This window comes from Pseudophryne corroboree, chromosome 1, assembly GCF_028390025.1.
Source record: "Pseudophryne corroboree isolate aPseCor3 chromosome 1, aPseCor3.hap2, whole genome shotgun sequence".
NCBI classification, from domain to species: Eukaryota; Metazoa; Chordata; class Amphibia; order Anura; family Myobatrachidae; genus Pseudophryne; species Pseudophryne corroboree.
Genome location: NC_086444.1, coordinates 590972119 through 590990013, shown reverse-complemented (window position 1 = coordinate 590990013; position 17895 = coordinate 590972119). Strand labels below are relative to the sequence as shown.

At 47.1% G+C, this 17895-nt stretch overlaps 1 protein-coding gene across 2 annotated transcripts in view; it reads right to left on the bottom strand.

Annotated features, from left to right (window-relative positions):
* Window positions 1–444: 444 nt before the first annotated feature.
* Window positions 445–17895, bottom strand: part of TMOD1 (tropomodulin 1) — a 154920-nt gene continuing 137469 nt past the window's right edge. For both annotated transcript variants that reach the window (XM_063914239.1, XM_063914238.1), the window contains exon 10: window positions 445–1542. In XM_063914239.1, coding sequence (XP_063770309.1) covers window positions 1478–1542 — 65 coding nt within the window. In that variant the 3' untranslated portion in view covers window positions 445–1477. The remainder of the gene's footprint in view (window positions 1543–17895) is intronic.

Sequence of the window (17895 nt, the reverse complement as noted above, 5' to 3'; positions counted from 1 at the left end):
GACATTACGCCCCACCTCCTGTCAGCAGACCTGTGACTACGATGGTTATCTAACGATCCTACCCGCTTCACTAAGAATTTGGCGGGATGTTGGAGAGTTACCTGCTGTAGACTACTCGAAAAATTGTGAGTCTCCCACAACTTCCGAGAGAAGGCAAGTATGTATTAAAGTCTGAAAATTAAGTATACTTACACTGCAACATGTTTTAAAAGCTGCCATTAACTTTTGATGTGATTTAAATGGATGCTAAATATATTTCATGACTAGGAATAAATAACAAGATGATGTAAACACGGCTAGCTCTGCACCTCTTAGTACAGGTTCTGAAAAAAACAGTAAAATTAGCATAAACAGACTGGAAACTACACATGATTTGGAAAATGTGAAAAATAAGATGTTCAAAATTAAAAAGAAACATGATTGTTAACTAAAAAAACCATAAAAAGTTCTCTATCTGCAACTCTTAATGACAGTATGTATTACAGATTACATGTGGAGTTAAAAATATAAGAAAATAGGTTTCATTTGCAGCACAGTAAAATAATTACTAAAATATGTCAGGAAAGAGGTGGAATGTGGGACAGGGACCTAGTATTGGGTGATATCATTGGTGTATCTATAATAGGTGTAGTGTGTGCCCACCCTGCACCTATATAATTATACTTACCTCTCCGGAGTACTAGATCGGCTGGCCCTGCAGACAGAAATTACCAGGAAAATGGCACAGCGGCCATTTTCCCAGAGATCTGCACATGCATAGTAGAGAAGTTTCCAGGAACACAGTGTATGAGCCATGTTCCCAGAGACCTGCACATGCGCAGTAGACTCTGGCACAAAGCAAGAGTCTATTACAGCTGCTGCACTGCCAGAAAGGAGGGGGCCAGCACAGCACATGCAAACGGCCCTCTCTTCTCTTCAACCTCCCTTGGGGGATATACTGAATGTTTTCAAGGCACCTTCATCTGGAAAGTAAGGGCAATGTGGTCTATGTACAGGGAAATGCTAAGACAGGAATCTGATTAGGGATTTAAAGTTAGTAGTAAGCCCAAAGTGTGTTCAATAGTTTTTCTTTTTATCAGCAACAGGATAATGATGTGATATTCAAGTTATTTTTTCATACTATATATTTATGTAACTGCATTATTAGGATCTATCTGTTGGATTTACTGATGATGCATTCTATATATTTATGGAACTAGTGTATTGATCCCAGTTACAAAAGAAGCACCAACAGCAAAATAAATGTCACAATATCTGACAGGTTCGTCTGGAAACAGGATTTGCCAAGGCTGATGTAGATTTCTGCTCATAGATGATAAAGTTGATCCATTTGGATGTATAACGTCTGGCACAATAGAGAACGGAGGTATGTATCACAGTTGTTGGGCTCTCACTGTTTTAAGGATTCCACGCTCTGGCACAAACTCTCATTTGAAAGGGTCCTGCTGGGTGGTGCTCTGATGCTCTCGTCTCGGCTCTAAATCGTACTGCGGCATCTCGGAAACATTGGGCCATCCAAGTCGGCCAGCCTTCTCTTCCTCACTGGTAAAGTAAGCAGATATGATTTGAATAAGGAGGTAACATGTAATTCATATCCTACATATAAACTAGAAATTGAAAAACCTAGACTTTGTGTTCTGTACTTCCATGGAGAGATTAGTCTGCTGAAGTATCCACATGTTTCTAGGTGTCTATTAGCCTTTAGCCACTCAGAAGTAGGAAAATCTCTACTGAGTAAGATGTGCCCTTCACACACCCTGCACACCAAAATGATTCCCCTAGTTGCTGCCTGGAAACTGCCGATACTGTTATACAGCTTCAAGAGGATACATTACTATTATTATCATTTACTATACTAATGTGAACCTATAAACACCCTCTGTTAATAAATTACATTTCAACTACCCAATCTAATTTTTTTTATTCATTTTTACAGTTGTTTAATCTGTACATTGCAGTACCATAAGTGCCTATTTCCTCTATCACGTCTAAACACTCCAAGGAGAACCATCAGGGTTAATCTACACTGAATGTATTTTACGTATTATGGGCCTAATTCACATGTGGTAGGAGTTGCTATCACTGATGTTTACATGGCAGCAGCAGTGATAGCACTAATATGGTAATGCAGCAGGAGGCGTCACACCTCCTGTATACATTACTGATCTGAGCTGCTTCCTAGGATGCAGTATCGGAACATCTCTGACACCATTGGCCAGCTACGTGACTCATAGTGTCATGCAAGCCAGATGCCGCAGATGCAACAAAGAGGCCAGGAAATCTCCATCCTCCAACGAAGATCCTGGCCTCCCACAATGGCGGGGACTCGCCTCCGTTTTGGGAAATCAAGGCTGTGCTACACCCCTGACCGCCCCCAAAAGGTATCAAACTGTCAATCACTAATAGTGTGATGCTACGTTGCAGACCCGCTGGCACATGTGCACAGTACCGAACATTGGTACTTTGCGGCATGGTCCGCACTAGTGTCGGGACCTGAATCAGGCCCAATATGTAAACAATAAAAAAAACACTAATTAAAATTCAAATAACTGGAAACAATATAAGCAGAAAATAAAACAGCACCAATAGATAGTAGGCAGAAGAAACAAAATTGTGGTGAAAGCAAGATTACAGTAAGTGCTGTGAAGAGCCAGAAGGTGGCAGCCTAGAGCACTGCCTGAGGCATAGAAGTGTTGCCAGGAGAAATGTATAGAGATTGTATCTATACTTATGCATCCTCCAGGTCCAGAGCTGAAAACTTATGCCACGGGACATCAGATCTATGTATACGAGCTGCAAACAAGAAGCAGATCACATGGGTCTATGCTATGAACAAAAACAGCCGCAGGAAGACAACAAATGTTTTGATCAATCATATTTCTAACTATTACATATGTGAGCAACAAACACTGGAACATTTTGGATTACATTTATTTAAAGGTTTACTGTAACAGTACAATTTCACAACAATTCTGTAGCAGTAAGTTGCACTAGACTGTGGCACAATAGGCAATCTTTAATTTGGTGTTAATGACAACATATATTGACACCTACTTGCCTACTCTCAAAGACTGTCCAAAATTAGAGAATACTGTAGGCCAGCTTCCCAAATCTGCTCACTTCCCCAGTGATTCCCATTGTACAAGACCCCCACACCTCTCACCTTGATGTACCCATATGGATATCTCAGAGGCAATAATGAAAAAGTAGGTGAGACTGCTGATAAAATGGAATTTGGCACAATGGCTTGTGAGAACCTTGGAAAGTTTGCTGGACAATGTAACAAGTTTTTGAGACAATGGCCCTCATTCAGATTTGGTTGGTGGTGCTATTGCTGCTGCTTACATAGAAGCAGCAGCAGCAATAGCACTAATATGGTAATGCTGCAGGAGGTGCTACGCTGTTTGGAGAAATGGAGGTCATCACCACCCCCAAACGACATTAGACTATCAATCACTGGCAGTCCAATGCCGAACTGCATCCTATGAGGTATATCCAATTAGCCCCGGTAATTTACGGGGGCTAATTGTCCCGCCGGGGGCTATCCTATTACCCCCAATAAGCCAGCATGAGCGGTGGCTTATTGGGGGTTACCTGAAGCTGCACCGGGTGCCGGCTCCTGACTGCACCCAGTGCAGCGCTGCTCCCCCAGTCACATGGCTGCTGCCCCGTCATGTGACGGTTGCCGGGGGCGGAGGAGAGGAGGGATGCAGTCCCGGTGCTGTCCTGGTTTCTCTGCCGGGGGTCACCGCACAGAGGACAGCTTCCGGATGCCTGCAGTCCCAGCCAGCTGCAGCGGGCATGGGACGCTGCAGGTTGTCCTGCTCATCGGGGATATTTTTTCGCCTGCCTCAGGCAAGCGAAACCAAATTTCCCAAAACAGCCCCATTTCCGTGCGAAAAAGGGGCTGTTTCTACCGTAAACACACAGGTTTCACTAAACCTGGGTGTTTTCGGGAAAAAGGGCATTTTTTTTAATACAGGCGATCAATCTGGATAGCCTGTAAAAAAAAAAAGTCAGTGAAACATCAGGAAAAATTGCGTCACATACGTTTTTTGGACCCAATGTTTTACTGGGCCTAATAGGATATCCCCCTATGTCGTAGAACCCTTTCAAACACGAGCAAAACAGGTTCTGCGCATGCGTAAAGTACCAAACATTGGTATTTTGCGCATCAGGTCGCAGTAGCAACCGCACCTGAATCAGGTCCAATGTGCACTTGATATTAACTACTGCTCTTCAAAGTATATCATTAGACTATAGAGTATAGCTCAAAATAAGATTTTACTCACCGGTAAATCTATTTCTCGTAGTCCGTAGTGGATGCTGGGGACTCCGTAAGGACCATGGGGAATAGCGGCTCCGCAGGAGACTGGGCACAGCTAAGAAAGATTTAGGACTACCTGGTGTGCACTGGCTCCTCCCACTATGACCCTCCTCCAGACTTCAGTAAGGATACTGTGTCCGGAAGAGCTGACACAATAAGGAAGGATTTTGAATCCCGGGTAAGACTCATACCAGCCACACCAATCACACCGTATAACTCGTGATAGTATACCCAGTTAACAGTATGAACACAACAGAGCCTCTCAAAAGATGGCTCAACAATAACCCTTGTAGTTAACAATAACTATATACAAGTATTGCAGACAGTCCGCACTTGGGACGGGCGCCCAGCATCCACTACGGACTACGAGAAATAGATTTACCGGTGAGTAAATTCTTATTTTCTCTGACGTCCTAGTGGATGCTGGGGACTCCGTAAGGACCATGGGGATTATACCAAAGCTCCCAAACGGGCGGGAGAGTGCGGATGACTCTGCAGCACCGAATGAGAGAACTCAAGGTCCTCCTCAGCCAGGGTATCAAATTTGTAGAATTTTGCAAACGTGTTTGCCCCTGACCAAGTAGCAGCTCGGCAAAGTTGTAAAGCCGAGACCCCTCGGGCAGCCGCCCAAGAAGAGCCCACTTTCCTCGTGGAATGGGCTTTTACAGATTTAGGCTGCGGCAGGCCAGCCACAGAATGCGCAAGCTGAATTGTGCTACAAATCCAGCGAGCAATAGTCTGCTTTGAAGCAGGAGCACCCATCTTGTTTGGTGCATACAGGATAAATAGCGAGTCAGTCTTCCTGACTCCAGCCGTCCTGGAAACATAAATTTTCAAGGCCCTGACTACGTCCAGTAACTTGGAGTCCTCCAAGTCCCTAGTAGCCGCAGGCACCACGATAGGTTGGTTCAAGTGAAAAGCTGATACCACCTTAGGAAGAAACTGGGGACGAGTCCTCAATTCTGCCCTATCCATATGGAAAATCAAATAAGGGCTTTTACATGACAAAGCCGCCAATTCTGACACACGCCTTGCCGAAGCCAAGGCCAAAAGCATGACCACTTTCCACGTGAGATATTTTAAATCCACGGTTTTGAGTGGCTCAAACCAATGTGACTTTAGGAAACCCAACACCATGTTGAGGTCCCACGGTGCCACTGGAGGCACAAAAGGAGGCTGAATATGCAGCACTCCCTTGACAAATGTCTGAACTTCAGGCAGTGAAGCCAGTTCTTTTTGGAAGAAAATCGACAGAGCCGAAATCTGGACCTTAAGGGAACCCAGTTTTAGGCCCATAGTCACCCCTGACTGTAGGAAGTGCAGAAATCGACCTAGCTGGAATTCCTCCATTGGGGCCTTCCTGGCCTCACACCACGCAACATATTTTCGCCATATGCGGTGATAATGTTGTACGGTTACATATTTTCTAGCTTTAATAAGCGTAGGAATGACTTCCTCTGGAATACCCTTTTCTTTTAGGATCCGGTGTTCAACCGCCATGCCGTTAAACGCAGCCGCGGTAAGTCTTGGAACAGACAGGGCCCCTGCAGCAGCAGGTCCTGTCTGAGCGGCAGAGGCCATGGGTCCTCTGAGATTAATTCTTGAAGTTCCGGGTACCAAGACCTTCTTGGCCAATCTGGAACAATGAGAATAGTTCTTACTCCCCTTTTCTTTATTATCCTCAGTACCTTGGGTATGAGAGGAAGAGGTGGGAACACATAAACCGACCGGTACACCCACGGTGTCACTAGAGCGTCCACAGCTATCGCCTGAGGGTCTCTTGACCTGGCGCAATATTTTTCTAGCTTTTTGTTTAAGCGGGACGCCATCATGTCCACCTGTGGCTTTTCCCAACGGTTTACAATCAGTTGGAAGACTTCTGGATGAAGTCCCCACTCTCCCGGGTGGAGGTCGTGCCTGCTGAGGAAGTCTGCTTCCCAGTTGTCCACTCCCGGAATGAACACTGCTGACAGTGCTAACACGTGATTTTCCGCCCATCGGAGAATCCTTGTGGCTTCTGCCATCGCCGTCCTGCTTCTTGTGCCGCCCTGTCGATTTACATGGGACGACTGCCGTGATTTTGTCTGACTGGATCAGAACCGGCTGGTTTTGAAGCAGGGGCTTTGCTTGACTTAGGGCATTGTAAATGGCCCTCAGTTCCAGAACATTTATGTGTAGGGAAGTCTCCTGACTTGACCAAAGTCCTTGGAAGTTTCTTCCCTGTGTGACTGCACCCCAGCCCCGAAGGCTGGCATCCGTGGTCACCAGGACCCAGTCCTGTATGCCGAATCTGCGGCCCTCTCTGAGATGAGCACTCTGCAGCCACCACAGCAGAGACACCCTGGTCCTTGGAGACAGGGTTATCAACCGATGCATTTGAAGATGCGATCCGGACCATTGGTCCAACAGGTCCCACTGAAAGGTTCTGGCATGGAACCTGCCGAATGGAATCGCTTCGTAGGAAGCTACCATCTTTCCCAGGACTCGCGTGCAATGATGCACCGACACCTGTTTTGGTTTCAGGAGGCCTCTCACTAGAGATGACAGCTCCTTGGCTTTCTCCTCTGGGAGAAACACTTTTTTTCTGGACTGTGTCCAGAATCATCCCCAGGAACAGTAGACGTGTCGCCGGAACCAGCTGAGACTTTGGAATATTCAGAATCCAACCGTGCTGGTGTAGCACCTCCTGAGATAATGCTACGCCGACCAACAACTGCTCTCTGGACCTCGCCCTTATCAGGAGATCGTCCAAGTATGGGATAATTAAAACTCCCTTTTTCCGAAGGAGTATCATCATTTCGGCCATTACCTTGGTAAATACCCTCGGTGCCGTGGACAGGCCGAACGGCAACGTCTGGAATTGGTAATGACAATCCTGTACCACAAATCTGAGGTACTCCTGGTGAGGATGGTAAATGGGGACATGCGGGTAAGCATCCTTGATGTCCAGAGATACCATGTAATCTCCCTCTTCCAGGCTTGCAATAACCGCCCTGAGCGATTCCATCTTGAACTTGAATTTTCTTAAATATGTGTTCAAGGATTTCAAATTTAAAATGGGTCTCACCGAACCGTCCGGTTTCGGTACCACAAACATTGTGGAATAGTAACCCCGTCCTTGTTGAAGTAGGGGCACCTTGACTATCACCTGCTGGGAATACAGCTTGTTAATTGCCTCTAACACAGCCTCCCTTTCTGAAGGAGTCGTTGGTAAGGCAGATTTGAGGAAACGGGGGGGGGGATGTCTCGAATTTTAGCCTGTACCCCTGAGATACCACTTGAAGGATCCAGAGATCTACCTGTGAGCGAGCCCACTGATTGCTGAAGTTTTTGAGACGGCCCCCCACTGTACCTGGCTCCGCCTGCTGAGCCCCAGCATCATGCGGCGGACTTAGCAGAAGAAGCGGGGGAGGACTTTTGTGCCTGGGAAGTGGCTGTATGCTGCAGCTTTTTTCCCCTACCTCTGCCTCTGGGCAGAAAGGACGCGCCTCTACCCCGTCTGCTCTTTTGGGGGCGAAAGGACTGCACCTGATAATACGGTGCTCTCTTTGGTTGTGAGGGGACATGTGGCAAAAATGCTGACTTCCCAGCTGTTGCTGTGGACACTAAGTCTGAAAGACCATCCCCGAACAACTCCTCACCCTTATAAGGCAAAACTTCCATGTGCCTTTTAGAATCTGCATCACCTGTCCACTGCCGGGTCCATAACCCTCTCCTGGCACAAATGGACAGTGCACTTATTTTTGATGCCAGCCGGCAAATATCCCTCTGTGCATCTCTTATGTAAAAGACAGCGTCTTTAATATGCTCTACGTTTAGCAATATAGTGTCCCTGTCTAGGGTGTCAATGTTTTCTGACAGGGAGTCTGACCATGCAGCTGCAGCACTGCACATCCATGCTGAGGCAATAGCTGGTCTCAGTATAACACCAGTGTGTGTATATATAGCTTTCTGGAGAGCCTCCTGCTTTCTGTCAGCAGGTTCCTTTAGGGCGGCCGTATCCTGGGACGGCAGTGCCACCTTTTTTGATAAGCGCATAAGTGCTTTATCCACCCTAGGGGGTGTTTCCCAAAGTGACCTATCCTCTGGCGGGAAAGGGTACGCCATTAGTAATTTTTTTGAAATTACCAATTTTTTATCGGGGGAAGCCCACGCTAGTTCACACACTTCATTCAATTCTTCAGAAGGGGGAAAAACTACTGGTAGTTTTTTCTCCCCAAACATAATACCCTTTTTTGTGGTACCTGGGGTCACTTCAGAAATGTGTAAAACATTTTTCATTGCCTCAATCATATAACGAGTGGCCCTATTGGACATTACATTAGTCTCTTCGTCGTCGAGACTGGTATCAGTATCCGTGTCGACATCTGTGTCTGCCAACTGAGGTAGCGGGCGTTTTAGAGCCCCTGATGACTTTTGAGACGTCTGGGCAGGCACGGGCTGAGAAGCCGGCTGCCCCGCATTTGGCATGTCGTCAAATTTTTTATGTAAGGAGTCGACACTTTCGCGTAATTCCTTCCACAAGTCCATCCACTCCGGTGTCTGCCCCGCAGGGGGTGACAACACATTTATAGGCACCTGCTCCTCCTCCACATAAGTCTCCACATCAAACATGTCGACACAGCCGTACCGACACACCGCACACACACAGGGAATGCTCTGACAGAAGACAGGACCCCACCAAGCCCTTTGGGGAGACAGAGAGAGAGTATGCCAGCACACACCAGAGCGCTATATAAATCAGGGATTAACTAAATTATATCCCCTTATAGCTGCTATATGTATATTGCGCCTAAATTTAGTGCCCCCCCTCTCTTTTTTACCCTTTTCTGTAGTGTAGACTGCAGGGGAGAGCCAGGAAGCTTCCTTCCAGCGGAGCTGTGAGGGAGAAATGGCGCCAGTGTGCTGAGGGAGATAGCTCCGCCCCTTTTTCGGCGGACTTTTCTCCCGCTTTTTTATGGATTCTGGCAGGGGTATTTATCACATATATAGCCTCTGGGGCTATATATTGTGATATATTTGCCAGCCAAGGTGTATTTATTGCTTCTCAGGGCGCCCCCCCCCCCCCAGCGCCCTGCACCCTCAGTGACCGGAGTGTGAAGTGTGTATGAGGAGCAATGGCGCACAGCTGCAGTGCTGTGCGCTACCTTGGTGAAGACTGATGTCTTCTGCCGCCGATTTTCCGGATTCTTGCTTCTGGCTCTGTAAGGGGGCCGGCGGCGCGGCTCCGGGACCGAACACCAATGGCCGGTTCCATGCGGTGATCCCTCTGGAGCTAATGGTGTCCAGTAGCCTAAGAAGCCCAAGCTACCACCAGTTAGGTAGGTTCGCTTCTTCTCCCCTTAGTCCCTCGCTGCAGTGAGTCTGTTGCCAGCAGATCTCACTGTAAAATAAAAAACCTAAAATATACTTTCTCTCTAGGAGCTCAGGAGAGCCCCTAGTGTGCATCCAGCTCAGCCGGGCACAGGATTCTAACTGAAGTCTGGAGGAGGGTCATAGTGGGAGGAGCCAGTGCACACCAGGTAGTCCTAATCTTTCTTAGCTGTGCCCAGTCTCCTGCGGAGCCGCTATTCCCCATGGTCCTTACGGAGTCCCCAGCATCCACTAGGACGTCAGAGAAATAATAATTAATTTAGACAAAACATATTTCTGTTTTCTATGCTTATTTATTGCTACAGGTATTTTATAAATGCGTTACAGGCATATAAATCATTATAGATTTTTTTAGAAAGGTATCAATATTGTAAAATGAAAAGTTATTTAATTATAATGCAAGATCTAGGTCTTCACCAATAGCAGGCTCTTGAATCCTCATACAACTGCCTGCACAGTCACTTGCCTTATGCCATGGGAGGCAGAATAATTAAATAGCCGCAAACGTGCTCAGGGGAGGAAACACAGTCACGTGGTGCCTCTCTCACATCATGGGAGGGTTATTTTCTGTCCCTTTACTTAGTGACTGAGGTAATACTAACCACATTGTACCGCAAATGTTTTTGTTAACTTCGTGCTTAAAAAAGAAATGGAAAGATACCCCATTAACAATGAGAGGGTGTTCTTTTAATTAACTTAGTTTTTTACGTGTGCATGAACACATGTAGTAAGTATAAGTGTGGTACACGTGATGGCGCTTATTTACATGAAGATGTTAAAACCTTGCTCAACCTTTATACTGTATAAATAGGTTTCATTTGCAAACAATTTATTTCAGAACAATACGTAAAATAAATGGATAAATAAAAGTAATACATACACAATCCAGGTAAAGTGAAGAGTGCTGTGAGAATCAGCAGTAAAAGTCCTTATGGATCTCTCACAATTCATCGGTACTGCGGTGGGCGAGCTTATAAAAAGCCGAATGGTCCCGGCTGAGGAGCTCGGCACCACCGCAGAAGGCTTTCTCAGACCTTATAAAATGTCTACTGTGGTATCAACGATCCAGGGCACGTGGTCAGTGCAACGCGTTTTGGTACTCTGACCTTTTTCAAAAACAAATCAGAGTACCGAAACCTGCTGCACGGATCACAGGTTTAAAAGGTCTGAGAAAGCCTTCTGAGGTGGTGCAGAGCTCCTCAGTCGGGAACATTCTGCATTTTATAAGCTCGCCCATCGCAGCGCCGATTAGTGGTGATAGATCCATAAGGACTTTTACTGCTGATTCTTACTGCACTGTTCCATTTTACCTGGATTGTATATGTTCCGTATGTTCCCATAAGGCTCAGTTCAACAGGTTAAATAAAATTCAGTTTTCAGGAGATTTACAGGGAATGTGTGGATTTATAGTTGTCAGAGGAATAAAGGATGGAAAACGTATGTCTGTGGGGTTTCTCTTGCTTGGCTACTGGTCACAACACTTATTGCAATTGTTATCCACCAAATAGTAGCCAGAAATCTCTTTCCTTTTTTCTCAACAGAAAGTTATCATTTTCATTATGGTTTGTCATCGTATTGTAGTCATTAATCCTGTAGGTCAGCCTGAGAGGTCCGTAGGTGACGAAGGAATCGGAACCTAGTCCATACGGCTCTCACCGCCTTCAGAAGATCTTGCTTAATGCGTTCACTGAAGATATTAATCAAAGGGTCCGAAGGCACTGCTGATCCTGGTCAGGGAGATGGTGATTTGATAAGCTGGTCCACATGATTCGGTAGGAGCGGATGACATGGATGATATGGTATAGAATAGAGGTGGGGAACCTCCGGCCCGCGGGCCGTATAAGGCCCGCAAAGCCGTTTGTTACGACCCGCTGCTGTGTGTCAGCGAGACACGCTACCCCTCAGTCCGATGGCGGCGTGTCTCAGTTGTCAGGGCAGGGAGGAGAACGTAGCTATGTCCGGCGGCGGGTAGGATCTCAAACCAGCCGTCGCTTCGTGAGCCAATCAGAGCTCGTGGACCGGCAGCCAATCAGGAGCCACCGCTGCCGGTCCGCGAGCTCCGATTGGCTGCGCTCTCCTCCCCTAACACACAGCAGCAGCGGTGAGCAGCACAGTGGGGTGGGGGGGCATGTTTGGGTTAATGTGTATCTGGCACTGTGGGGCAATGTGTATCTGGCACTGTGGGGCATTTGTGTACCTGGCACAGTGGGGCATTTGTGTATCTGGCACTATGGGGCAATGTGTATCTGGCACTGTGGGGCATTTGTGTATCTGGCACTGTGGTGGCATTTGTGTATCTGGCACTGTGGTGGCATTTGTGTATCTGGCACTGTGGCAGCATTTGTGTATCTGGCACTGCACTATTGGGGCATATGTGTATCATGTCCCATTTTAATTGTCCACACCCATTTTTTGGCACGCGTCGAAGGCATGCGCACTCTGTTTTTTTTCCAAGCCTTGACTCTGAACCACTCAGCCAACAGAACAGTATGAGACCATTTGAAGTATTACAGGAATGAGGAAGACTACAAAGATTCGGAAATAGTTGACCTGAGCCATCCATTGCTCCACTGGATACTTTTCATAGCATATCTTGAAATTCTGACTGGAGTTGAAGAGCTATCCCGGACTCTCAACCTGGAGCAAGAACCAGATGTAGTATTTATCCAACACCTTTATTCCTGATTCCCTATAAACCGGCATTCAGGCTAAAAGATGGGTCTCCAAATGTCTTCAATGAACATGCTCGCACCACCACTGCTCTTCTGACTCCTTAATGATCAAAGAGAGCGGAAAGTGGGTGTAGCGCCCAGTGACAAGTCACATGTGCAGCCTGTTCTCTGCTGAATCTAAAATCCCTTTTTAGACTTTTGCACGGCAGTGCTGTGGTACAGATGTGCATTTTCCAATGTGTATGCAATGTGAGCGTAAGTATATTTGACTTGTGCTCAACTTTGAACTGGTCCCACATTGAGGAACACCATAATCCTACTTGTATTGTTGGAAAATTCCTCTGCAATTATGCTCATCTCAATCTCTACAGTTTTCTTCTATCGCCGTCATTGGGAAGGTACAGAAAAAATAAGAATTTACTCACCGGTAATTCTATTTCTCGTAGTCCGTAGTGGATGCTGGGACTCCGTAAGGACCATGGGGAATAGCGGCTCCGCAGGAGACTGGGCACAACTAAAAGAAAGCTTTTTGGTCTAACTGGTGTGCACTGGCTCCTCCCTCTATGACCCTCCTCCAGACTTCAGTTAGGATACTGTGCCCGGAAGAGCTGACACAATAAGGAAGGATTTTGAATCCCGGGTAAGACTCATACCAGCCACACCAATCACACCGTATAACTCGTGATACAATACCCAGTTAACAGTATGAGAACAACTGAGCCTCTCAACAGATGGCTCAACAATAACCCTTTAGTTAAACAATAACTATATACAAGTATTGCAGACAATACGCACTTGGGATGGGCGCCCAGCATCCACTACGGACTACGAGAAATAGAATTACCGGTGAGTAAATTCTTATTTTCTCTAATGTCCTAAGTGGATGCTGGGACTCCGTAAGGACCATGGGGATTATACCAAAGCTCCCAAACGGGCGGGAGAGTGCGGATGACTCTGCAGCACCGAATGGGCAAACTCTAGGTCCTCCTCAGCCAGGGTGTCAAACTTGTAGAATTTAGCAAATGTGTTTGACCCCGACCAAGTAGCTGCTCGGCAAAGTTGTAGAGCCGAGACCCCTCGGGCAGCCGCCCAAGAAGAGCCCACCTTCCTCGTGGAATGGGCTTTCACTGATTTAGGATGCGGCAGTTCAGCCGCAGAATGTGCAAGCTGAATCGTACTACAGATCCAGCGAGCAATAGTCTGCTTTGAAACAGGTGCACCCAACTTGTTGGGCGCATACAGGATAAATAGCGAGTCAGTCTTTCTGACTCCAGCTGTCCTGGAAACATAAATTTTCAGGGCCCTGACTACGTCCAACAACTTGGAAGCCTCCAAGTCTTTAGTAGCCGCAGGCACCACGATAGGTTGGTTCAGATGAAAGGCTGATACCACCTTAGGGAGAAATTGGGGACGAGTCCTCAATTCTGCCCTATCCATATGGAAAATCAGATAAGGGCTTTTACATGACAAAGCCGCCAATTCTGATACATGCCTGGCCGAAGCCAAGGCCAACAACATGACCACTTTCCACGTGAGATATTTCAATTCCACGGTTTTAATTGGCTCAAACCAATGTGACTTTAGGAAATCCAACACCACGTTGAGATCCCAAGGTGCCACTGGAGGCACAAAAGGGGGCTGAATATGCAGCACTCCTTTAACAAAAGTCTGAACTTCAGGTAGTGAAGCCAGTTCTCTCTGGAAGAAAATCGATAGAGCCTTAATGGAACTAGAGATGAGCGCCGGAAATTTTTCGGGTTTTGTGTTTTGGTTTTGGGTTCGGTTCCGCGGCCGTGTTTTGAGTTCGACCGCGTTTTGGCAAAACCTCACCGAATTTTTTTTGTCGGATTCGGGTGTGTTTTGGATTCGGGTGTTTTTTTCAAAAAACCCTAAAAAACAGCTTAAATCATAGAATTTGGGGGTAATTTTGATCCCAAAGTATTATTAACCTCAAAAAACATAATTTACACTCATTTTCAGCCTATTCTGAACACATCACACCTCACAATATTATTTTTAGTCCTAAAATTTGCACCGAGGTCGCTGTGTGAGTAAGATAAGCGACCCTAGTGGCCGACACAAACACCGGGCCCATCTAGGAGTGGCACTGCAGTGTCACGCAGGATGTCCCTTCCAAAAAACCCTCCCCAAACAGCACATGACGCAAAGAAAAAAAGAGGCGCAATGAGGTAGCTGTGTGAGTAAGATTAGCGACCCTAGTGGCCGACACAAACACCGGGCCCATCTAGGAGTGGCACTGCAGTGTCACGCAGGATGTCCCTTCCAAAAAACCCTCCCCAATCAGCACATGATGCAAAGAAAAAGAAAAGAAAAAAGAGGTGCAAGATGGAATTATCCTTGGGCCCTCCCACCCACCCTTATGTTGTATAAACAAAACAGGACATGCACACTTTAACCAACCCATCATTTCAGTGACAGGGTCTGCCACACGACTGTGACTGATATGACGGGTTGGTTTGGACCCCCCCCAAAAAAGAAGCAATTAATCTCTCCTTGCACAAACTGGCTCTACAGAGGCAAGATGTCCACCTCATCTTCACCCTCCGATATATCACCGTGTACATCCCCCTCCTCACAGATTATCAATTCGTCCCCACTGGAATCCACCATCTCAGCTCCCTGTGTACTTTGTGGAGGCAATTGCTGCTGGTCAATGTCTCCGCGGAGGAATTGATTATAATTCATTTTAATGAACATCATCTTCTCCACATTTTCTGGATGTAACCTCGTACGCCGATTGCTGACAAGGTGAGCGGCGGCACTAAACACTCTTTCGGAGTACACACTTGTGGGAGGGCAACTTAGGTAGAATAAAGCCAGTTTGTGCAAGGGCCTCCAAATTGCCTCTTTTTCCTGCCAGTATAAGTACGGACTGTGTGACGTGCCTACTTGGATGCGGTCACTCATATAATCCTCCACCATTCTATCAATGTTGAGAGAATCATATGCAGTGACAGTAGACGACATGTCCGTAATCGTTGTCAGGTCCTTCAGTCCGGACCAGATGTCAGCATCAGCAGTCGCTCCAGACTGCCCTGCATCACCGCCAGCGGGTGGGCTCGGAATTCTGAGCCTTTTCCTCGCACCCCCAGTTGCGGGAGAATGTGAAGGAGGAGATGTTGACAGGTCGCGTTCCGCTTGACTTGACAATTTTGTCACCAGCAGGTCTTTCAACCCCAGCAGACCTGTGTCTGCCGGAAAGAGAGATCCAAGGTAGGCTTTAAATCTAGGATCGAGCACGGTGGCCAAAATGTAGTGCTCTGATTTCAACAGATTGACCACCCGTGAATCCTTGTTAAGCGAATTAAGGGCTGCATCCACAAGTCCCACATGCCTAGCGGAATCGCTCCGTGTTAGCTCCTTCTTCAATGCCTCCAGCTTCTTCTGCAAAAGCCTGATGAGGGGAATGACCTGACTCAGGCTGGCAGTGTCTGAACTGACTTCACGTGTGGCAAGTTCAAAGGGCATCAGAACCTTGCACAACGTTGAAATCATTCTCCACTGCACTTGAGACAGGTGCATTCCATCTCCTATATCGTGCTCAATTGTATAGGCTTGAATGGCCTTTTGCTGCTCCTCCAACCTCTGAAGCATATAGAGGGTTGAATTCCACCTCGTTACCACTTCTTGCTTCAGATGATGGCAGGGCAGGTTCAGTAGTTTTTGGTGGTGCTCCAGTCTTCTGTACGTGGTGCCTGTACGCCGAAAGTGTCCCGCAATTTTTCTGGCCACCGACAGCATCTCTTGCACGCCCCTGTCGTTTTTAAAAAAATTCTGCACCACCAAATTCAAGGTATGTGCAAAACATGGGACGTGCTGGAATTTGCCCATATTTAATGCACACACAATATTGCTGGCGTTGTCCGATGCCACAAATCCACAGGAGAGTCCAATTGGGGTAAGCCATTCCGCGATGATCTTCCTCAGTTGCCGTAAGAGGTTTTCAGCTGTGTGCGTATTCTGGAAAGCGGTGATACAAAGCGTAGCCTGCCTAGGAAAGAGTTGGCGTTTGCGAGATGCTGCTACTGGTGCCGCCGCTGCTGTTCTTGCGGCGGGAGTCCATACATCTACCCAGTGGGCTGTCACAGTCATATAGTCCTGACCCTGCCCTGCTCCACTTGTCCACATGTCCGTGGTTAAGTGGACATTGGGTACAACTGCATTTTTTAGGACACTGGTGAGTCTTTTTCTGACGTCCGTGTACATTCTCGGTATCGCCTGCCTAGAGAAGTGGAACCTAGATGGTATTTGGTAACGGGGGCACACTGCCTCAATAAATTGTCTAGTTCCCTGTGAACTAACGGCGGATACCGGACGCACGTCTAACACCAACATAGTTGTCAAGGACTCAGTTATCCGCTTTGCAGTAGGATGACTGCTGTGATATTTCATCTTCCTCGCAAAGGACTGTTGAACAGTCAATTGCTTACTGGAAGTAGTACAAGTGGGCTTACGACTTCCCCTCTGGGATGACCATCGACTCCCAGCGGCAACAACAGCAGCGCCAGCAGCAGTAGGCGTTACACGCAAGGATGCATCGGAGGAATCCCAGGCAGGAGAGGACTCGTCAGACTTGCCAGTGACATGGCCTGCAGGACTATTGGCATTCCTGGGGAAGGAGGAAATTGACACTGAGGGAGTTGGTGGGGTGGTTTGCGTGAGCTTGGTTACAAGAGGAAGGGATTTACTGGTCAGTGGACTGCTTCCGCTGTCACCCAAAGTTTTTGAACTTGTCACTGACTTATTATGAATGCGCTGCAGGTGACGTATAAGGGAGGATGTTCCGAGGTGGTTAACGTCCTTACCCCTACTTATTACAGCTTGACAAAGGGAACACACGGCTTGACACCTGTTGTCCGCATTTCTGGTGAAATACCTCCACACCGAAGAGCTGATTTTTTTGGTATTTTCACCTGGCATGTCAACGGCCATATTCCTCCCACGGACAACAGGTGTCTCCCCGGGTGCCTGACTTAAACAAACCACCTCACCATCAGAATCCTCCTGGTCAATTTCCTCCCCAGCGCCAGCAACACCCATATCCTCCTCATCCTGGTGTACTTCAACACTGACATCTTCAATCTGACTATCAGGAACTGGACTGCGGGTGCTCCTTCCAGCACTTGCAGGGGGCGTGCAAATGGTGGAAGGCGCATGCTCTTCACGTCCAGTGTTGGGAAGGTCAGGCATCGCAACCGACACAATTGGACTCTCCTTGTGGATTTGGGATTTCAAAGAACGCACAGTTCTTTGCGGTGCTTTTGCCAGCTTGAGTCTTTTCAGTTTTCTAGCGAGAGGCTGAGTGCTTCCATCCTCATGTGAAGCTGAACCACTAGCCATGAACATAGGCCAGGGCCTCAGCCGTTCCTTGCCACTCCGTGTGGTAAATGGCATATTGGCAAGTTTACGCTTCTCCTCCGACAATTTTATTTTAGGTTTTGGAGTCCTTTTTTTTCTGATATTTGGTGTTTTGGATTTGACATGCTCTGTACTATGACATTG